The 23,315-nt window shown below is 45.4% G+C and overlaps 2 protein-coding genes across 6 annotated transcripts; both read left to right on the top strand.

Annotated features, from left to right (window-relative positions):
• The first annotated feature begins 3,037 nt into the window (after positions 1 to 3,037).
• Positions 3,038 to 9,364, top strand: rp2 (RP2 activator of ARL3 GTPase). The gene is made up of 5 exons (XM_085449192.1): positions 3,038 to 3,371; positions 6,157 to 6,825; positions 7,549 to 7,663; positions 8,382 to 8,467; positions 8,558 to 9,364. Exons 1-5 carry the CDS (start codon positions 3,207 to 3,209, stop codon positions 8,639 to 8,641), a joined length of 1,119 nt encoding a protein of 372 aa, XP_085305318.1. The 5' UTR covers positions 3,038 to 3,206; the 3' UTR covers positions 8,642 to 9,364.
• Positions 9,365 to 10,826: 1,462 nt separating this feature from the next.
• jade3 (jade family PHD finger 3) lies at positions 10,827 to 22,194 on the top strand. 5 transcript variants are annotated; one of them, XM_085448181.1, is made up of 12 exons: positions 10,827 to 10,953; positions 14,563 to 14,624; positions 14,723 to 14,782; positions 15,469 to 15,551; positions 15,631 to 15,788; positions 16,300 to 16,490; positions 17,124 to 17,335; positions 17,481 to 17,648; positions 17,835 to 17,951; positions 18,130 to 18,588; positions 18,808 to 18,925; positions 19,503 to 22,194. In XM_085448181.1, exons 3-12 carry the CDS (start codon positions 14,734 to 14,736, stop codon positions 20,258 to 20,260), a joined length of 2,313 nt encoding a protein of 770 aa, XP_085304307.1. In that variant the 5' UTR covers positions 10,827 to 10,953; positions 14,563 to 14,624; positions 14,723 to 14,733; the 3' UTR covers positions 20,261 to 22,194. The 5 variants fall into 5 exon arrangements, with proteins under 5 accessions (XP_085304307.1, XP_085304306.1, XP_085304305.1 ...); XM_085448180.1 differs by lacking the exon at positions 10,827 to 10,953 and adding an exon at positions 12,782 to 13,318; XM_085448179.1 differs by lacking the exon at positions 10,827 to 10,953 and adding an exon at positions 12,782 to 13,297.
• The last annotated feature ends 1,121 nt before the right edge of the window (positions 22,195 to 23,315 follow it).

Below are 23,315 nucleotides of genomic sequence, written 5' to 3' on the forward strand. Positions count from 1 at the left end.
CAGCGTGAAAATACAAGGATCGACTTTTTCTCCTCCTCTTTAATCCTACCCGCCACCAACACCGTTTATGAAACAGGTGTAAACACAATAAACATGATAAAACTGTATGCAGTCAAATATCACATTTCCACTGTTAGTTGAAATTTTCACTCCTTGACGTGAGCTTGGTTCTCACACTGCTCATCGAGGTCCACCTCCCCCCACCACCTCTACCCGCAGCCTCCATCAGTCCCTTCCTTACTACCAGTTAGATACATAGCTCGTTATGACTGTTTTCAGGTGAGAACTTCTGACTGGTATGGCGTTATTTTGTGCCTCTATTGTGAGCGCACATAAATAATTTTTGCAAGTGCAAATGTTACATTTTGAGGAAGAAATATTTTGAGTGAATAAAAGCTTAATTTGAGCGAACAAAATTTATTGCTGCATGCAAGAAATGTATTTCAGTGTTTGCTATTATCCATATACACAACAGCCCCTCTCACTCAGTTCACCTTTATAAATGTGCCACAAAACCAACCAATCACAGACTTTGATGCAAAAATTGTGATTGGCTCCAATCAGCTAGCTAGCTACTGCATTCTGGAAACACTGTCCATAGTGTAGCTCAACCCATTTAGAGTTATTATGTTTAATTATTTTATTTTAAAATATATAATTTTTAAGACCATTGTTGGTTTTAATCTAGTTTAAACCAAACCACTCCACTGGATTTAGCTACATTTTGGACAGTGTTTCCAGAATGGAGTAGCTAGCGAGCTGATTGGAGCCAATCACAATTTTTGCATCCAAGTCTTTCATTGATTGTTAATGTTAATGTTTGGTTTATTTCAGTTTTTTATTTGTTCCTGTGCTTTCTGTGTAACTGTATGAAGCCTAGTAGACAGGATGTAATTTTTTATATAATGTGTAATTTCCATTGCAAATATTAAACAAACTCTGGAGTTGTGATGTCATCAAGTACAGTGCCATTCCAATTGTAGAATGATTGCGTTATGTTCTTGGGAAGTATGGACTCCTGTGTGAACTTATAGCAAGAATGCAAGTACAGACTTGCGTTCTTGAGTACTGAGAAATGGCCAATATAAAAACTTTAGACAGCAACACACTCTGAAAATGTTACAGATGCTGCCCCTTGGTGGTCAAAGTTTCAGTCAGTGTCTGCAGAGGGTCACTGCGAAAAGCACCTTTAAGGAAGCAAACAAGCAAGCAAGCAATCAGAAAGCAGGTTTTTGCTTCTTTTTAATCTTATCCAGCACTTTCTTTTATTATTATTGTGCATATATTATTCATTTTCAATCTTCCTGGTTTTTACAAATTGACGGGTAAATGAATGGGGCTGTGTTTTTGTGTGAGTGGGAGTGGAGGGTCCTACTCCTTCTTTGCATATTTGATTATATCATTCTGTTCATTATTATTCTACACAGCTTATAGTAGTAGGTAGTCACTCCTTGGCTATCTGAGAAATCTGGAGCTGTTTCCTTGAACTTTCTGCTTTTGTGTGAATGATGCTGAAACTGAACTTCTATAATTCCTCCTGATGCACAGGGTTCCCAGCATCTCTACTCCAGCAGGCTGCAGGCAGAACAGAAGCTACAAAGACATCGGCTAACCTCATGCTACTAGATTACCACAATAAACTGGAGTAATATGACACCACAAGATCTAATGAGCATGGGACTTCCTCCCATGTGGATGAAAGTGAAGTGGACACATTAAACAATGTCAGCTCATTCCTGGAATTAAAATCTATCCCCATAGCGATGTTTTAGAAAAAAACAATCAAGGCCTACAATAAGACAGAGAAAACCCAACAATGATATGAGCCCTGATGAGCAAGCGCTTTGGCCACAGTGGATCAGAACCTGATCAGAACTTGATCCAGTGAGCCATTGATGGGCTTTGATCAGTGGTCATGACAATTTGTATATTAATGATCAATTAATGAGAGAAGCTTCAGCAGGGAGAGGAGAATTACCTATAATTACAGTGGCCTGTGGCTTAACTTGCAGGCTAATCTGTCGCGAGCGTGTGTGTGTGTCTGTGTGTGTGGTTTTTGGTTGCGCACAGTTAGACCTCAGCACATAAACATGGCGGCCTCAAAGCAGCAGCTTTGAACTACATGATTTTCATGTCAGCGGTAATTATTTACATCACAATAATATGTTTGTGGAAGCTGCTTTCTGGTGTGAAGGAAGCAGCCTCAGGGGCGTGGCCTGGTGTCACTGCTGCTGCCTTTGCAGTACTCTGTAAAAATAAGAGTTTTTAGTTTTCACCTGGGTGGGTGCTGCCCACCTCTGTTTAGGTGTAGATGTGGAGCTAGAAACATTTTCTTAGGGTGGCAAAATCACAGTCATTTCTTTACACATATGCAGGTGTTACATCCTGTAATATGCATTATATATGGTTAAAATACAGTAAGTGCAAACATGTTTCTTATGAACATAGTCTGTAAATTTCTTACTTTCTGTAGCCCAGATAATTAAACATTTCAGTTACATAAAAGATGTGAATTTTGATTTTTATATACTGTATAGCCTGGATAATAAGTTTAAAATCCAGAAGGCTACACAACATAACGTGGTTTGGTTAGAAATACAAGTCTAAGTGAAGTTTCACACTCTTTTGTTACAAATAATCAAATTGTTATATGCTCAAATTTACAAAAAATGTCAGAAATCTGCACCGTGACAAAAAACATCAAATCAGAGTAGAAACAATGTAATTAATAAATTAAATAATTTAATACATAAATCATGAATTAAATGGCCATTCATTCCATCTAAAACATTTAATAAATTGTGTAATATGTATTTCCAATTGTAATTAATAAATAACATATTTAATGATTTATTTAATTAATTAAATATTTCATTTTAGAGCTTCTGGCCTTCCACACTCTTCATGTGCGTGTTTCGCAAACATAAATCAGAGTTAGACTGGTTCTGAGCTCCTTTTTCCTACTTGTCCTTAAACGTCTTGTGAGCGTGCCCCTTGTGAGCGTGGTTTCGTCACTATGCTCACGTCTGTGATTGGCTGACACAGCGACCCTCGGGGTTTCGATTGGTTGCGAAACGAAGCCGTGAAACGGGAAGCTGAAAAATACCGAGCCAAGCGAAGAGTTCCAGCCTGAGCTTCGGCCGCATTAACCGCGTTCTCCGAGCACACAAACCCGCTCCCGCTTGCCCCGTCGTTTCGAGGCCACTATGGGCTGCTTCTTCTCCAAGAAATCCAAGAGAAAGTCGCCGGAAAAAGAGGAACGGGCGCCGACCACAACCTCCGCCGAAACTGCGTCGACGGGCAACGCGGTTCCCCTTGGCAACAACAGCGAGGAGGCTCCGAAGCAGTACAGCTGGGACAAGCGAGAGAAGGTAAGCAGCACCGGGACACACCCACAGCCAGGCTTTAGCGCAGGTAGATCACACCTGGCAAAAGACGCCGGAAATAGCCCTCTCAGGTCACCGACATTTCTGTTCCTGTCGTTGTTCACAGCCAAAACAGCCAGATGTGAATGTGTGAATTTAAACGAAACTTTATGTGTTACAAAAAAATTAAAGACAGCAGCTCGAAGCTGAAAGCAGAATAATAAGCCCAACAATTAAAAACGCAGAAGAAAAAAAGTTACACTTGAACTCAGTTTGCATGCATCTAATTAAAAAAAGCCACATGATTTAAATAAATTCATCAAAAAATAACAATAAACTCTGTGTATGCTAAATAAAATGCCATACCATGTCCTTATGAAAGGGAAAATAACTCAGCTGAGCAAAATAAAGAATAAGAAGTGTAATGTGCACAGGTCCAGCTGGAGCTCCACAGCTAAAAATGGAAAAAACACAGTGAGATCAGCAAGTCATGAAACCAAGTCCACAAACAAAAAGCTTCAATATATAAAAATGGCTCCATTATGTATACGTATTCGTTTAGGGAAAACCAGAAAATACAAGAGATGAATAAATACATCAGAATGTTGTTGGAAAAGCTCATTATAAAGTTCCAGTTGCCTACGTAAAGCTCCAGGTCATATGTTAATCAACAATAATCTTTGCTCTCATTGGTAGTCTCCCTTTCTCTCCTCAAAATAGAGAAAAGTTTAATGTGTCCATCCTCGTAGTGTCTGTGGCATTCAGTTGCCAAGTCACTTCCTGTTTGGATAGAAGTGGTGACACACACAAAAAATCGGAATAATCGGAACAAATAACACTGCATAAAAAAGTGTGGGCCTAGCACCGAACATCGTCACATGATCATCCCTGTGATGTCACATATCTGTCAGTCTCAGTGATGATAATAGTGACGTTATCTGCACTGACGGTGCTTTCGTGGGCTCCTGTTCTGGAAACATGTTTCCTGCTGTTCGCCAGCCAAAGATTCAGCTTCACGTGTTCGCTGTGAGCCGAGCAGCGAGCTAAGACAGCATGGCTCAGGCACCCCCACCCCTCCCTCCTGCAGCCGGTGTTATCTGATTATCAGATTTACTACCAAACGGCATGTGGTTCACGTGCACCCCTCTCACACATTAAAGCTGCGGTGTTACCCCACAGGAGGTCACACCTTTAAAAGTGACAACCAAAATATCCACCAACCATAAACCAGCTTCAGTTTGCTGCAGGCTCAGAGGGATGTGGTGTCAGAGTCACACATCTCAGATATCTGAACGTGTGACAGGGTCGAGTTTTGGGACCGATATTAGCTAAAAACACATATTTGTGTAGATATATCAAACAAGCATGCTTTAGAAGCTGATGAACCAGTGTCGTGTCTCAACATCACGCACAGTTGAGCAAGGAGCCAGTTTTAGGTTGTGCGTGCTGCTCTTTGTTAGCAGCAGTGATGGGAATAACGACGTTACTAACGGCGTTACTTTTTTCAGTAACGAGTAATCTAACTAATTACTATTTCTATTGTTACAACGCTGTTACCGTTACTAACAAGAAAATGCGGTGCGGTCGCGTTACTTTTTTTCAACAAACAGACGGTTAAAGCTGTCTTCAGCTTACCGCACCTTATATCAGTTGCACGGAAGTAGCTGACTACGTAAGTAATCTGGGCACTGCTGCTTTGAGCAATGACATTTGGTTGTTTAGGAAGAGGGGGAAGTTTTAGGAGCGACAGCGAGAGAGAGAGAAAAAGAGAGCGAGTTTTGAGATGTGAGAGATTTGTGACGTTTAGCGTGTTTGGAGTGTGTAGTTAATGTGTTGTCTTGTGTAGTTGGTGTGTAGTGTTGTGGATAGTTTTGCGTTGTGTGTCAGAACAATGAGGCGACTGCTGAATGAAAACAGGAAGAATGATACACCTCCTGCTTTCAGAGCTGCGGGTATCAGGATGTGATGTTCTCCTTTATAGTGGACAGAAATAATTTTTTGGAGTGGTACAGATAATTTGTGTGGCATCTTATTGAATGCAGAACACCTGATTGTTATGTAAATAGTTTGAAATGGTTATTTTAAAAAGGGTAAAAGGTAAATGGCTGCAAGTAACTTTGTTGTTTGCAAAACTTGTGCATATGATTTTAAAATTGACAATTTATATTTTCATTTAAAGTTATGAAATATGATTCAATAAACATGTTTGTGGTTGTTACAGTAAAAAAATATAAATTTTTCTACTCGGATTTTATGTTTTATGTCTGATTTTAGATCAACTGTGTTAATACAGTTTGTCAAAATGAAAACATAACTGTAAATTCAGACACATGAGGTTGTGCTGAAAAGAATGATACCAAACAAGGCAAAGTAAATAGTTTTTAAAGGTGAAATGTAGAGGGAAAATCAAAAGTAGTTAAAAATGGCCAATTATACCCTGGAATTTTGTAACTCAGTTACTAACTCAGTTACTTTTTTGATGAAGTAACTAGTAACTATAATTAATTACTTTTTCAAAGTAACTTGCCCAACACTGGTTAGCAGCAGCAGCCTGCTGCAGAAACACATCATCGTTCTTTAGTTGAATATGACACAAATGTCAAAGATGACACAACGTGAAATAAAGTAGTACTTCTGGTCCAGCTGATTCCCACACATCTGTTATCAGCGTGTTTTTAACTCTCAGACTTTGCTTTCGGATCTTTAATGGTCACAGAAGGGTTAAAAATGGTGTCTCTGTGCATCCGTAAGAGTGTGACCAGTGTTTGAATCCTCTGTTCTCTCTGCACAGGTGGACCCGAAGGACTACATGCTGACCGGCCTCAAAGACGTGACGGTGGGCCGTCTGCCCGGCAAACTGAATGGTCAGCAGTTCGTCATCCAGGAGTGCGAGAACTGCAACATCTATGTGTTCGATCACTCGGCGACCATCACCATCGACGACTGCGTGAACTGCCGCATCGTTCTGGGGCCCGTCAAAGGCAGCGTGTTTTTCAGGGACTGCAAAGACATCAAGTGTGTGGTGGCATGTCAGCAGTTCCGCACACGAGACTGTAAAAAGATGGAGGTGTTCCTGTGCTGTGCCACCCAGCCCATCATCGAGTCGTCCACGGGGATGAAGTTCGGCTGCTTCCAGTACTACTACCCCGAGCTCGCTTTCCACTTCAAGGACGCAGGGCTGAGCATCTTCAACAACAACTGGAGCAACATCCACGACTTCACGCCCGTGTCCGGGGAGACCAACTGGAGCCTGATGCCAGAGGATTCACCCGTTCTGGATTTCGTTCCGGCACCAGACCCTGAGTCCGATTTCAAGTCAGTGCGAGTCTCCGCCGACCCCGCGCGAAGCATCGTGCCACTGACAAAAGGTGGGAGGTACAAGGACAGCGAGGAGTCCTGCCTCTTTGTCTTCTTCGCTGGAGAGTACACTACTGCAAACGCCCGCAAGCTCATTGACGAAGTGAGTCCATCGCCAGCTCTGAATTGCAAAAAAGTGAAGTTTACTTGTTAATGATGCGATCCTTTAAATCTCTCAAACACAGGTGTGTCATACAGACAGCTCAGTACACTCTTTACTTCTGTTGGCGGCTTTATTTGATTTTAGATTATACAGTATTTAATAATGTACAACAGAATGTATACAATAGAGTAGCTTAGCATGAGTCACAGTTCAGTTCAGTGAACAGCTCATTTACAGCTCATTTCTCCGCTCTCTGTGACGTCACACAGATCCAAGAGCAGAAAGCTGAGATGAATGGAGTGTTCTGAGCTTTTGGGCATCGAGGATTGCTATTCATACACACTGAGCTGATTATTAGAACCTCTAGCTGTGGACTCTCGCCATCGGCACCTGTCCTCAGGTAGATAAAATGAGTTGCCGAAGGCCGTAAAGCTGAGCAAACAAAGGCATGTACGATGAACCCGCTCGGTCACGCTCCTGACACAGACTTGCTTCCTCGTCTCAGAAATGTTTTTACCGCTCTGAATTCTTTCAGTTCCGGCTCTTGAGGTTGACAACAAGGTGATGACTCAGTCCTCCATCCTCTGCTCGCTATGTTGAAACTTGTGTGACTCCAGCACTCAGGCATGCGGGACATGCTCTGAATCTGAGCATGCTCACTGACGGTTCTTTAAAGTGTCACTGCGAACTTTAACCTCTTTAACCTCTCTCCGATGTGGTCAGGCGACCGCTAAAGGCTTTGTGCTGATCCAGACGAAAGAAGTGTCGATGCGGCCGGAAGACGTGAAGCGAGTGTTTCAGAGGGACGCCGATGACCTCACGGAGTGGATCACCAAAGGTAAACTCGCTCCTTCCTCACTGATCAGCTGATCAGGAGCTCTTTCGTACTGACCAGAGGGTGTGTGTCAGTCAGTGTGTGATATTTGTAATCACACTCTCATTCATTTATTACATATTTGGGTGACAGCAGGTAAAACACCTGAACAGATACAGCCATTTACGTCATGTTGTAATGTAACACTCCTGGTCATAAACTGTATGTAAAAGATTGACATGACTTCAGTGATGTCACCTGGTGGTTTTGGACTGCACATTTTAGCATCTAAAGGTTACTGTTGTTTCTACAACTGAGAGGGTGGAGCTAATGCTTGTCCACAGACTGTACAAGTATATCAGTCTGACATAGATACCTGCTAATCAGTAACATCCAATCGAAATTCTGTAATTTCACTTAGCAAAGTTGGAGTTCAGCCTTGTTGGACGCTCTGTCACTACTGTGACCTCACAGCAGCCATGTTATTGGTCACGTGATGGCAAATAAAAATGCTCCAAAAGGCTCCAAAAGCACAATCACAGTCCACAGGTCCAGTTCAGGTGAAGCTAGCAGACAGCTGTCAGTCAAAGAGGCTATGCATCTAACAATGCAGACAGGCGACTTATAAAAACAATTTTTATGAAGGGGGGAGTTATGTTTGTATCAGGCTGACTCACAGGTGGAGATGGGGCGGTGGTGCTGTCGGTGTCCTAAAGGTTTGACTGTCGTGTTTTCCCCGAAGGCCCCGTCATTGCCCTTGAGATGAACGGGGACGGAGTTGTTGAAGCATGCAAGAACATTGCCAGTGAGGTGTTCAGCGGGACGAAGGTGAGCGCAGCGCGGTCCCGGCCCGATCCTTATGGCTTCACTCTGCGTTTTCGAAGATGTCACATTTACTGATATTTTTTTGTCTTGCAGCTTTTTGTCTCCGACAACAAAAACACGTCGTCTCAAGACGTCGACAACTTCTTCAATTTCGCCGACATGCAGATGGGCTTGTAGGTGATGTGATGTCACGGTGACTCCGCCCTCCACGCCGTCCAGCTCAGACTAAACTGATGGTCCTTCTGTCCTTAAAGAATAGAGGAGGTGAAGGAGCGCGTGATGAGCTTGGGTCAGGAACCCCGCTGCACCTTCATTGCTCATAGCTGTGAATATTTATATCGCTCCGAATGTACTCGGTGATGTTGCTTCATTGTGAATGTAGCTCTGTGCTGAACCTGTAACCTGACTGTAGTTCAACCTGCTGCACGAGGGATGCTCGCGCTGCCCGAGAGAGCCAAGCCCTCTTTGTGTGTCTGACCAGGATCTGGGTGTGTTTGAGTCTGTGTTAGAGAGAGGGAGGGGAGTGTGAGCGAGAGGGAGGGGAGTGTGAGCGAGAGGGAGGGGAGTGTGAGCGAGAGGGAGGGGAGTGTGAGAGAGAGGGACTGTGTGAGTGATTCACATGACAGACTCATGTGTGTATCTGATGTATTGATGATTGTTAGGCCAAAGCTGGACTGATTAAGTGATCGCTGTGTGAACAGTAGCTGTGTTTCTGATGTAGGCACTTCTGTGTGATCGTTTTTTAAAGAACAACATTTGTAATATTTGTTTTATACTCTGCTGATGTTTTTATATAGGAACATGAAGGGTTTCAATCCTGATGTTTAGTAAAAGATTCATTATGTGTGGCGTCTTTTGTACTCCGAGAATAAAACAACTTTGTTTCAGGCCGAGCTGACAGACTGGGTGATCCTGATGTGGTCAATGATCGTCTCAAGCCATCAGCACACACTCTGTGGAGTCAACTTTACACAAACACAGCATCTCAGAGTGAATAAGGGAAGCTCTCTTCTTCCTCTTTCTCAGATCACCAACATGTGTAAATGACGAGCTTTAAAGGTCACAAAAAGCTAAAGTGTGTCGGGTTGTTTGTGATCAGGTCCCGTTAGGCGATCACAGGAAGGTCAGAAATGAGTGGGAGGTTATGATCATGCTTCTGTCCTCATTAACTCAGTGTCCAGCGTTCTGGCTTAGTGTGGTGCGTTACTACTCCCTGACTGTGATGTTGGGACATCACCTGTGTTTGCACACTTGTTATACCTGTGCTGCAAGGCTGTAGTCTGTAAAGTAATGTTGTTATAAAAATCAGATTACAAGCTGAAAGATCTTGTTTTCAACCCTTCTTTTCAGTGTAAGTCTGCTTCTGCTGATGGAGGTCAGGGCTTAGAGCATGTTCTCTTTTTGTGTGTGTGTGAGTGTCAATCTAAAGAAGTCAGAGGTCAGTGTTTATACCACGCCTTGCTTTAATGACCATCTTCTTTTCCTGGACTTTATCAGTTCTGATGTGCTTCAGGGAGATTTCTTCTGATGTCTGAAACTTTCTGCACATTCAAAACACACTCACTGGTCACTTTATTAGGTACAAGTAGTACCAGGTTGGACAGTCTGCTAGGAACATGCTTCACATGTTCCACCGCAACGAGGCGTTTCCTCCCAGAGCGCTGCTGCTCGCTCAATACTTTCTCTGTAAACTCCAACCACTTGGTGGGAAAATCCTAGAAACACGGTCGCTGAGGTCACCTTTCTTCATTGTTCTGATGCTCACTTTAAACTTCGGCAGCTCTTCTTCATCAGGTCTATATGCATAAATGCACCGAGCTGATAAGATACATGTGTTAAAGGGAAGATAAATAGGTGTAGCTAATGAAGTGGCCAGTGAGAATACTTACACACGGTGTCTGTATTTTATGAATCAGGTCTGTCTCCACTGTGTTACTGAGGGTTGACCAATATCTCCAGATTAACTGTAAAACCCAGGAAACCCTGACTGATGTGTCTGAGAGCAGAGGTTCAGTGAAGCTGGAGCGAGCGGAGGTGGTGAAGCTATGGAGCCCCCTAAAGGAGGGACAAGAAAGCATTTGAGAGGACAGGTGTTATTGTGTTTTGTTGGCAGCAGTTATAGTTTTGTATTTTCTGCCTAGTTTTATTTTTATTTAGTTTTTTAATTCCAGTTTAGTTTCCATAGCTGGTTTCATGTTTCAGTTTAGCTTTTATCGTCTTTTTTTTTTCCACTTTTAATTTTAGTCTCTGTGACTGTTACTGTATGGAGGGTGTGTGTCAGAGCCAGTCTCAGCACAGATGTAACAATTAAGATTTTTTGACTGCAGTCACTCCAGAGTGCGTCACTCTGTGTGCATCTGAGCTTCATCAAGCAAACTAGCAATACTACCGCCAGGCGGCTGGTGGAAAAGCTGATGCTTGTTTCTGTGGACACTGCAACCTGCGAATAGGTTCTCAGCTTCCTGACAAAGTGACAGCAGACAGTGAAGGTGAGCAACCACACATCAAAAACCATTTCAATGAGCACAGGCTCACCTCAGGGCTGTGTCCTCAGCCCGCTGCTGTTTAGTCTGCTCGCACAGATCCAGCACCAACCACACTGCAAAGTTTGGAGATGACACCACAGTGGTTGTTCTCATTATTACAAGTAACAATAATGAGTTCGCGTGAAGAAGCTTGAAGTGGTGTGTAGATTTCAGGAGGTTTGGCTAAGATCACCACGCAGACCTCACCATAAATGGTGCTGCTGTGGAGTGTCAGCAGTGTTCCTTGGTGTGCACTTAGCTGATGAGCCGTTCTTCTCCGCTAACACCATAGCAGTCATCAAAAAGCACAAAAGCCACCCCCTCGGAAGATTCAGGAAAGTAGGGCTCCCAACACTTCGCCTCACAGCCTTCTATAGAGGTGTAACAGAAAACATCCTGATGCTAAGCTTCACATCCTGGTTTAGCAGCTGGACGTCCCGTGAGAAGCGACAACCCAACAAGATCGTAGGACTGCCAGTAGGATAGTAGATGCTGGATGAGTTCTTTGCACTGTGAGACTGATAAATGGACTGTGCCCCCTACCCACTCACACTGTAAGACCCACAAACCAGGGGCGGATCAAGAGAAATTTTCTTTGGCTGGCATGGAAATCAAATGGGGTGGCAAAATCAAAGCCTTTTTTAAACACATATGCAGGTGTTACATGGGGTTAAAATGATTCAAATGCATTAAGTTTACGTTTCAAATAAATATAGTCAATAACTTCATTATTTTCTGTAGCCCACATAATTAAACATTTCAGTTACATAAAACGTGAACTTTGATGTCCTGTATAGCTTGTATAATAAATAAATATGTAGCCCAATAAGTATAAAATCCATAAAGTTACACAATATGGGGCCGTTTTATTTAAAAACACATATCTAACTTATGTTTCACACTTTTTTTGTTAGGAAAAAATCAAATTGTTACTTAAATTTACACAAAATATCAGAAATCTGCACCGTAATGAAGAGAAATTTGAACCTAATTTTCCATGATTTGCTGGTTTAACACTCTGAGGTCCAAATTATAATTGGCCATTTTTACTACTTTTGGTTTTACATTTGTATTTCACCTTTAAATTTTTTTTTGTGTTGCTTGGTATAATTATTTTCGGCCCAACCTCACGTGTCTGAATTTAGAGTTATTTTTTCACTGACGTACTGTATTAACACAACTGATCTGAAATTACACAAAAAAAACCCATAGAATCCTAGTAGTAGTTATATATATATATATATATATATATATATATATATATATATATATATATATATATATATATATATATATATATATATATATATATATATATTTTTTAACTGTAAAAACAACAGACACATTTAGTAAATTATTTTATAACTTTAAATTCAAATAATAATTGTAAAGTTTGAAAACGTATGCACAATTTTTATAATCAATAAAGTTTACAAAATCTACTGAAAACTAGTGAAAACAAGAAATAAAGCCGGTCTGCGCCATGGGTAAAACCATTTGTTAACGGTGTGTGTGTATGCAATATATTCAGTTTTAGGATTTATGTTCATTTTTAATTGTTGCTGGGCTCAAAGTGTTAATGCTACCTTATTTTTACTTAAAAACAACACTGTCACATGCAAAGCTAGGGTGGCACTAGGGGTGACAAGAGATAATTTTAGAGTGGCACCCTATGCCAGCTAATGCCACCCCTGCCACAAACGGACTTTTTCATTTTCCAAAAGTCTCGTTTTATCGAACAAAAATCTGCCTGGGGTTCACACTCCCACCGCTTGGGGCGGTAATGCAGCGTTAGCACCACTCCGAGGAAGGCGGAGGCTGACTGCGACGGCGGGGTTTAGGACCCGGTGGGCTGCGCTGTACAATAGGGCCGTTGTGGCGTGTTGGTGTCCGGGCAGCAGAGCTGGATCCTCCCGTTGAGCTGCGGGGACAGAAGTACCGAGTCCGGAACCAGAGCCCCGGCCGAGGCCGTGTGAGGACCGTGTGAGCGGAATAACGCGGGCGGCAGCGGCGGGACTGCAGGTATGAGCGGGAAAATGTGAACAATATGGTGGCGAGCTGAGCTCTGGGCTCTGCCCTGGACTGTCCCTTCAGGCCCGGGGCCTGCGCTCTCTCTGGGGCCGTCCTGCCTCTTTACCCCGGTACCACGAGCGGCTGGTAGGCTCCCGGGGTATGAACCCAGCGGAGCAGCACAGATGCCCGCCTCAGAGCCTCCGAGGAAGTGACATGTTTGAGTGATGGAGGCGCCTATGTTTGATTTCCCAGCCCGCGGGCAGGCCTTACAGTTTGGCGCCAACACTTTACACAGGTGTGTGAGGCTTTCTTTCAGGTGAGCCAAGAAACGGCACAAAACAGGAAGAGGGAGGGAAGTAAACAGTGTGTTAGCCTTTTCTCATCGTTTCCTGTCAGATGAGCTTTTTAAACAACCTGACGTCATATCCGTACGCCCTCCCTCCACAGGTTAGATGTCAGGTGGAGAACACCTGCCACACCTTGCTGTGGAGTAATGAGATCTTACATATATGAACCTGTTTGAACAGCCTCCACACACTGTACATGAAAGATGGAGGGAGCACTCATCGTCAGCGTGGAACCCTCAGCATTGAAGTGGTAGCTGCTGCCATACTGGTTTTATTTGGGGGCAGAAGTGAGCCCACTGTTTAGTATTAGTACCTACCCGGGTAGGCTCGTCGCGATTTTTAGGGTTCTCTGTTAGGGATAGGTTATAGTACCCGGTACTTTTTTGAACATATTCCACCGTGTTCCAAGCGATCTGAAAAAGTGATGTCAACAGACTGCATGATACCGATTGACTAGTCAATGGCGTCACTTGAGGAGTCATGAGAGTGTCTCCTTCATGAGCCACTATTTTAAAAACCTGGCGACGAGGAAATTGGCAACATAGAAACAATACTGTGGTCCTCGAGTCCATGAGGGAGTCTATGAGAACTAACTCACTGCTGCCGCTGCTGGAAAATAAAGGAACTGCAGCTTCTGGTGCTTAAGGTTACTGAAAAGTCAAGTGGAAAAGCACAAACATGGAGTGAAAATATGATTTTTGTTTATCAGGGAGAACCTGCTGTTATATTTACCAACAGCTTCCAACACTGTAAGTTGACTTGAGCTTTTCACGTGAGGTGTACGCCACTATGATATGGCAAGGAGAGGGGCTCCTGGCTCCTCCTCTTCCTTGTGTCTTTATGGGGAATGTCAGGCTTGTGCCCCCTGTTGAAACAGCGTTCTGTATCTAGGACTGGTGTCGCTCTGGCCTCTTCCACCTCCTGTTTATTGACACAGATATGCTTTAAAAGTTATAAAAACCAACATCACACACAACAGTCTTTGTTGTGTGTGATGAATCACTACACCTGTGTCTGTATGACACCTGTGAGGCGGGTGAGTGCTGCTCCGTCCTTCACAGATAGAGATGCAACACAAAGTAATAAAACAAAAGTGATCATATGTGATGATGACGCGTTAAAAGCAAGTGAATTAGAAAGTTACAGCAGAGATATAATAACATGTAATAGTTGAGTAATTTTATAAATGTCTTTATTTACTTGTGGTTTGCAGATATGAACTGAAGCGGTCTGACAGAAGAATCTACTAGTATGCTTTTCAATTTGAAGTTTACGGTGAGTACAAATTTCTTCTTTGTGTCCACAAACTTCTGTTCCGTTGGCCTTAAAAATCATCAATATTTGAATGTCATCATCTTTTTTTGCTGCTGCAGGATGATACAGGATGAAACGCCTCCGGTCCTCCAGCAGCAGTGACACTTCTGACAATGAGAGTGAGTCAAGCTTGCCACTTCGTTTCCAGCGTCATCATCATTTCTAACCTGTGACTGCTCTGTAACTATTTCTGTAACAACAGACGAAAGTGATCTGTGTGCAGTCTTGCCTGTTTGTGCAAAAGAATCAAAAGGATCCCATTTGAATAATCAGTGTGAGACGGCAGCATCATTAAAACTGGAAAATAATAAGCCTGTTCCAGTTTTAAAATGTGAAAACGCTCTTCGAGCATTTCAGATTTATGCTATTGGTGCGTCACACTTGTAAATGTGCCTGACGTGCGTCTCCCTGAACACGTCACATGGATGCTGTTCGTGGTTCTGTGGAGACATTGTCTTAACATGTTTAAAGAATTTACCAAGGCCAAAAAGATTCTTATTTAACCTTTCTGATAAAAAAACAACCAAAAAAATTAACATCAAAATCTGATGCCACACCTCAGCCTAACGTCGCCCTCTAGTGATGGCAAGTTTCAATTGACTGAAGAGTGTTGGTCACAGAGAGAAACTGTGCTGCCTCCTGGTGTTTTGGATGTGAGAACAGACGGACACAGGTACACCACTCTCAGGCTGACCACACGTCTCAGGCTTGGGGTCCAAAAACAGTCGCGGCATGGCAGCGTGACCCGTAACCCAGACCAAACTGTCTCCTACATTTCTTTTTATTCGCCTCTTTCTTCTTTCAGGTCCATCGACCTCGTTCTGCTCCTCCAACAAATATGGGAGCAAACCTGGAACGCCTGCATCCAACCCGAAGAAGCCAGCTGAGGTGCGTATCAGACTTTGCTGAGCGTCAGTAAATGTCAGGATGGCGTTTGACTACCTGTGTGCGTCTCTCTCCCCCACAGGTGTTCAGGAAAGACCTGATCAGTGCAATGAAGCTGCCTGACTCCCACCACATCTCCCCAGAGGACTGCTACCTGCTGGCAGACACCTGGAAGCAGGAGTGGGAGAAAGGAGTGCAGGTACCAGCGAGCCCAGACACCATCCCAGAGCCGTCCGTCAGGTGAGTCTGACCGCCTCCCAAACGTCTTAGTTTGCCACCTCCTCTTCATACAGGTACTTGAGTACGCTGATCAGCGTACTCAAGTGACAAGTTTACACGAGTCAGCCGTAGCTGAGCACATGACCACGTCAGACACAGCCTCAGAGACTGAACGCTCTGGAGGAGCTCCACCCCAACGGGAACCGGCTCAGGTATCTCATGACCCAGTGGTAGGAGCCCTGGGGGGGAATTCACCTGTCAGCTGGATCGGTAATGCTCCTGCGTCTCCTGGAGGAGGAGGAGAAAGAATCTGTGCCATGGCTTCAACATGACCACAGACCAGTCTGAAAGTGCAAACAGGAGAGCAAATACGTTCGGCGTCAGCTGATCGCCTCGCTCTCTCAATCACAGCAGGAAGAGATATCGCAATCATTACAGCTTTGACCTTTAAATGTGTTTGTTGGCTCTCTTTGAAGCAGGTTCTGGTTGGTTCAGCTATTCAGTCTAACGGCTCTCTGCTGTTTCTTGTCAGAGTAATCGCGGAGAAGCAGAAGGAAACGCTGTACACCCACCAGAAGAAGTACATCCAGTGCTGGAGCCAGGAGTCCAAGGAGCCGGGTTTCGTGAGCATCAAAGAGCTGGCGGAGGCCATGTGCCGCTACGACCTGGATGACATGGACCTCTACTGGCTGCACGCGCTCAACCACGAGCTTGAACGCATGGGTAAGACGGGCCCGATGATCCAGCGTGATGCTTAGTGACGCTGCATCTTCCTTTTTTCTGTTTCTGCACATTTGTTTTTGTCTTCTGTTGGCTTTGTATTTGAGGCTTTTTACATGTATTTTAATATTTGGCTGTTTTTCAAAGTTAAACCTTCCTGTTTATTATGGTAAATGGTAAATGGCCTGTATTTGTATAGCGCTTTTCTAGTCCCTAAGGACCCCAAAGCGCTTTACACAACCTGTCATCCACCCATTCACACACACATTCACACACTGGTGATGGCAAGCTACAATGTAGCCACAGCCACCCTGGGGCGCACTGACAGAGGCGAGGCTGCCGGACACTGGCGCCACCGGGCCCTCTGACCACCACCAGTAGGCAACGGGTGAAGTGTCTTGCCCAAGGACACAACGACCAAGACTGTCCAAGCCGGGGCTCGAACCGGCAACCTTCCGATTACAAGGCGAACTCCCAACTCTTGAGCCACGATCGCCCCATTATAAATGAGGGCCATCTGCAGCACCGGTGCTGCCCACTGGGGGGGCACAGTCCACACTTTGAATACTTCAGACACCTCTGTTCTTGTTCTCGGGAGTGTCTGATCACGTGGGGTGTTGCTGTTTGGTCCTGCAGGTGAAGAGCCGGTGGACGAGCTAATGATGGAGCGAGCGATGGAGGCGCTGGAGAGGCAGTGCCACGACAACATGAAGCACGCCATCGAGACAGTGGAGGGTCTGGGGATTGAATATGATGAAGACGTCATCTGCGATGTGTGCCGCTCTCCGGACAGCGAGGAGGGCAACGACATGGTGTTCTGTGACAAGTGCAACATCTGTGTGCACCAGGTAGGAAACGCCTTTCTGCTTTTGCTAGCCCTGACCTTGTGACCGGAGCGTGTGTCGGAACCCCGGGCAGCACACTTGTGTTTTTGTGTTGTTTCTGTTGATGTTCTGGTTACACATCACTTGCATCCCGCTGTTCTTTCCGCAGGCGTGCTACGGCATTGTTAAGGTGCCCATTGGTAACTGGCTGTGCCGGACATGCGTCCTCGGTATTGACCCGCAGTGCCTCCTGTGTCCCCAGAAAGGCGGGGCCATGAAGGCGACAAGAGCCGGCACAAGGTGGGCTCATGTGAGCTGCGCTCTGTGGATCCCTGAGGTAAGTGAATCCGGGATGAGGGGAAGCGGGTGCAACAACACAAACAGTGACAAATAATGTTTTGGGGTTTTTTGTATCAGAGACTAAGATGAAAATATTTACTGCTTTGGTCTATAGACCTTTAATAAAGGAGCACACGTGCAGAAATGATAGTGATAGTGACAGTGAAAATGTGTGGTCCTGCAGGTGAGCATCGCCTGTCCAGAGAGGATGGAGCCCATCACCAAAGTCTCCCACATCCCCCCCAGTCGCTGGTCTCTGATCTGCAGTCTGTGCAAGCTGAAGACAGGTGCGTGCATCCAGGTGAGTTATTCCTTCCGTTTTATGCCATAGAGATTACTTTAGAATGATTGCATGTCTGCAGACATTCAAGTTTGATTTTATGATCCTCGAAGCGTCTGCAGCAAGAAGTCTGCACTGGAGCTGGACGTAAGCTGGCTTTTCCCTCAAGTAACTCGATCCGCTCTCTCCCCCTGTTCAGTGTTCAGTAAAGAACTGCACCACCCCCTTCCACGTGACCTGTGCGTTCCAGCACAGCCTGGAGATGAAGACGATCCTGGATGAAGGGGATGAAGTCAAGTTCAAGTCGTACTGCCTAAAACACAGCCAGCCCAAAGCCGGAGAGCCCGGCCTGAGCCCGGCTCGATCCAAAGCCCCTGGAGAGGCGGGGAAGGGGGGCCAGCGAGCTCAGCGGCTGCAGGAGCTGGAGGAGGAGTTCTACACCCTGATCGAGCCCGAGCAGCTGGCCCGGGACCTTGGGCTGTCCCCGCACCTGGTGGACTTCATCTACCAGTACTGGAAGCTGAAAAGGAAGAGCAGCTTCAACAGGGCTCTGCTGCCCCCTAAAGAGGAGGAGGAGCAGCTGGTGCTCCAGCCGCAGGAGGACAGCATCCACACCCGGATGCGCATGTTCATGCACCTGAGGCAGGACCTAGAAAGGGTGGGTGCTTCCTCTGTGCCGTGTGTGTGTGCAGCCTGTGTTAGTGGTGATGTGGTTTTTTAGCTTTAGCCTAAAAGATCAGAGCATGTACTCAGTGTCAGAGCAACCATTGCTGATTCAGTAGCATTTATAGAAACTCTGAGGAGTGAACCTGCTGTCACCCAATCAGATCCCATCTATACTGCTGTCTTTAATAAAGTTGTGTGTATCTGGCTGCAGGTGAGGAACCTGTGTTACATGGTGAGTCGGCGGGAGAAGCTGAAGCTGCTGCAGAGCAAAGCTCAGGAGCAAATGTTCAACTTGCATGTGAAGCTCACGAACCAGGAGATTTCTGCAGGTGAGTTCACAGTGAAAAGCAGCACCAGTTCCGTGACTTGCTCTTTGTATCAGCTGACCTCAGAGCAGGTCATGTAACGCAGAAAAATACAAAGCAAAGCTCAGACTCGGCTCAGTTCAGAGGGATCATCCCACATAGGATGTCAAAGCTTTCCAGTGAGAAATTAGTGATTTTTGACCCCTATGAAAAGTTTCTGTGTATTTTACCTGTTAATGAGCAGGTAGAAACCAACACTCGGTATGTGATAAGAAGAACGTCCTGTCAGAATCATAAATTAATTTTATGATTTGGATCCTTTTAAATCAGCCCAGATTTTAAAGTGACTAATCAGAAATGGGGTCGAAGTTCACACTGTAAAATGATCTGGTTTGAGTTTTGAATAATTATGTAAATTAATATATGTAATGCCTGTAACACAATAACTTGGGATCAGCAGGATTTATGATGGATTTATGATTCTTTTTTTTTCTTTTTTATGGTGAAGTAAAGGATAAAACAGTTTGTGAGGACTCTTAAGCTGTCTGTGATGTGATTATGGAAAAGAGAAAAAGGGACTGAACATGTGTTTTCTCTGCAGGTCTTCCTGCTTCGTTCCCCTTGGAGAGTGTGCTGTCCCGGCCTCCTCCGAGGATCACTCTGAAGCTGAAGATGCCCAAAGCTCTGGGTGTTGGGAACGGACCGCTGTGCCCAGACAACAGTGGGAACGTGGGTGAGCACGGCGGTGAGGGGGTGGGCCAGGGGAAGCCTCAGCTGCACGGCCGCAGCATCAGAGACGAGCGCTCCACCAGCCGAACGTCTTCGACCAGCGGTGCACCGCAGCACGTTAAACCAAGCGGGAAACCTCTGACGCTGCACGGCGCGCTTCACGGACAGCCTTCCAACAGCAATGGCAGACTGGAGCGAGACCGAGCATGCCTGGCCAAATCTAATGGCGTGCTGGAGAAGGGCGCTGCTCAGAGGGACGGCTCATGCCAGACGCCCGCTGACCGCAACACTGCAAACGAGAAGAGCGTCTTTCGCAAGTCCGCCATGGAGCACTTTGGCCGCTCCTTCAAACAGGCCACAATCAACCTGGTCCGGACCACCGAGGACCTGCGGGCAGACAAACTGTCCCGGAAGAGCGGTGCCAAGGAGAGGCTGTGGGCCAAACCAGCACCGGAGCACCGCTTGAAGAGTGCGCGATCGTATCAGGACAGCGACGGGTACTGCCCCGACGCTGAGCTCAGCGACTCTGAGCCAGAGGCCAAAGGTCAGTGCAGGCGGCCACTCGGGCTGCCGGACATTCCGAGGAAAGGGAAACAGGCACCAGGCTCTAGGCACGCCATGCAGAGGTGACGGCTGTGCAAACTGTGGGGCTGACGGTCCGCACGAGGACGCACGGTGAAGGCGATCGGCTCGCTAAGTCCTAACATACCGACCATGTTTCCGGCCCCAGCATCTCTTGGAGCGCACGTGCAGAAACATACACACCCGGCGCTGTCTTCCCATCATGTGACGATGTTTGTCTCCACCCATGTTGGTCCTGAGAACAGTCAGTGATTTCACAGCTAATGAGCAGATCGCCAAGAAGAGGATAGGATTTCTGAAGGGACGCTCGGGGTGGGAGGCGCTGTGGGGTGGGGGGGGGACCCTAGTGTATTGTGTGCACACGGGCATGTAAATATCACGTGACTCCCGCCCGTCAGCGCTGCACGTCTCCTTGTCTCTGCCTTCACACCGAGGTGCTGCAACTCTTTGTCTACCTTTCTGAAAACACGAATGCCTTCTGTGTGCAGAAACACTCCACACGCTTTAGCTTCCAGAAACAGTTAGAAACAATAGAAACACATTCCATGGTGCGACAGACACTGGACTGAGGTCTTCAATCATCATGATGAGCCTTTATTATATCACAACCTTTAATTGTGAAAGCGAGCTGCAGTTTTTGTTACGAGGTGCAATTCTTGCTGCTCAGCCCAAAAAAAATAGAATAAAAAGTGGGCGTGCTCTTCTCCTTACTTCCTGTCGTGTACCTGCACTTCGTGCTCGATGATCGCGTCAGTTGAGCTCCAACTCCTCTGAACACTCAGTTTATCAGTTTGTTTTTTTGTTTTTGTATATCTTTGGCCCTCTGAAGTCACAGAGAGAGAATAGAAACCCCGCCTACAAGCTGTTTGGAACAGCTAGAGGGGCAGCTAATCAGAAGACGATAACCTGGAGCAGTGGTAAACAGCTTGTTTCAGGTGGAAGGGCTGTTGGAGCTGAGAATCACGCAAAGTTGCTGTCATGGGGCGGAGTTTAAACCTCAGCTGTGATCTGAAAATCAGGAAAACGTGTTCAGAGCTCGACTGACGCGTTCGGGTGTAGAAACAGGGTAAAAGACAACATCTGTGCTGCTTCCACATGATCTAACCGCCTCTCTTAGGGCATCTCCACTTGTGTCACTACGAGCAGCCGAGAGGTTCGCTTTGAGGATTAAACCATCTTGGAGAGCGACTTCACTGCGAATGCTTCAGTGTCGATCAGGTTCAGTTATAACGTTCAAATGCAACCTCTGGTGAATGTGCGTGTGGTCTTGAGTCGACGTTCTGACCTTCAGATGTCTGCTTTTGGTTTATTGCAGTAATGATATTAGTCGGCGGTCTGAGTTGAGCTGCGTGCACACTGTCGCTCAGTTTTCGTGTCCTGTTTGCTGCCCACGAACCACTAAAGCTCGAGTGTCCGCAAACATGGCCAAAACAGTGACATCATCTCCAGGACCAAAGCACCAGCAGCGTGACGCGGCGGTCGGAAGCTGGAGGCAAGCGCCATATTTGAAACGAGTCGGTTTCTTTTTTTGGGTTGAGCTGCAGAAACAGAACCCGTCATGGGTTTGTCCTATTTTTCTACAGATGCTGAGTCAGTGCTTTTATTTTATACCTTCATTTTTACCTCATTTTTATGCAGATCCTTCCTCATTTAACAGAAACCGTCTCTCGTGGCTCAGCGTGGTGTCTCCACACAGACCGCAGGCATGGTCACAGGCTGTAAACGGGCCTGTCGGCTCAGCTGCGAGCAGAAGGTTGAATCCTCGGCGGCTCCAAGCAGGTGGAGCGGCTGCAGGAAACACTACATGAAGCCCAGAGTTAAACTTTGACCTCCATCGCTCGCCATTCTGAGCCTGTGTGTGAGAGTGAAGCTGTGCGCCCACCCACGGCGCTCCAACACTAACGTATTCGCAAAGATCTTTTTTTCATGTTTTTTCCTCGTTTGGAAAATCATTTTTTAATAAAGTCTAAATGTTAAAGTCTGATGCTTGAATTAATTGAATGTTCATCAGTTTTCAGGGAAAGTCAGCAAGCAGGTTTTCTGTTTGTGGTTTCAGGTACTGCTGCACAATACTGCAATACTTATGGTATTAATCCAAGGCCAAGTAAGTAGAAGGTCAATACTGCTGGTACTGGTATCGATACTCGTGTAGGGGAGAGCAGTGTGTCGTCATCTATGAGATAAATTTAAACTTCACTCAGTCACAATAATAATAAAACACTTTTCATTCTTTTATCTTTCCAAAGCTTTCAGGACACCGGGCCTGTGAAATGTACAGTACCTGTGATGCTCTTAGCGTGTGTAGTTTAAATAAAACCGTTAACAAAAAAACATTCAGATGTTTTTCACTTCAAAGTTAGTTTTATTGTCAAAAACCACGTGTACAGAATCATACACAGGAATTTGAAATTGCAGTTCTCCCACACCCCTCAGTGTGACACTTAAGTCTTATATACAACACAATCTTTTATAAACAATAGTGTCAAACACAATCAGAGTTCTTGTAGGGTGGTTGGGTCAGAGGTGGAGGTGGGTATGGAGATGGTGTGTATGATAGAGCAGGGAAAGAGTTCACACCACCCAGTCACCTCTGTCCCGCAGCAGTCACACATTTGTGTTTTATTGGCACTGCCTTCATTTTAATTGTTTCCATTTTAACTCATATTTAATCAGCCAATCACAGCAGCAGCTCAGTGCTCTTGATGATGAGCCACAGAATGTGGTGATTTTATGGATAATTAAAGTCAGTCATATATCCACAAACACAAGCTGAAAGTCAGTGATGCTGCTCGGTTTGCAGTCCTGAATATTACGGCACAAGCAGGATTCACTGCACTGTTAATGTTAGCTATGTTATATTGCCGCCTCTGTTCGGTGGGGTCGACCCAAACGGACTTTAACATGTGTTTGAACGAGCTGACGGTTCACTCGTTAAGCTGAAAGAAAGATGCTTTAATCACAGGAGTCACACATGTGTCCACTGTACCATCTGGGAACTCTTCTTGTTTAGCACTCTAATAACACAAACACTAAATCCTCCTTCTCTGGTGCTGTTTTGTAGCAGTGTACACACCTGAGACTGTCACCTGTCTGTCTGTCCTGC

The sequence above is a fragment of the Copadichromis virginalis genome, linkage group LG23 (assembly GCF_057382275.1).
Source record: "Copadichromis virginalis isolate Kocher_CV1m ecotype Utaka linkage group LG23, C_Virginalis_male_GT1.1, whole genome shotgun sequence".
In the NCBI taxonomy this organism is placed as follows: Eukaryota; Metazoa; Chordata; class Actinopteri; order Cichliformes; family Cichlidae; genus Copadichromis; species Copadichromis virginalis.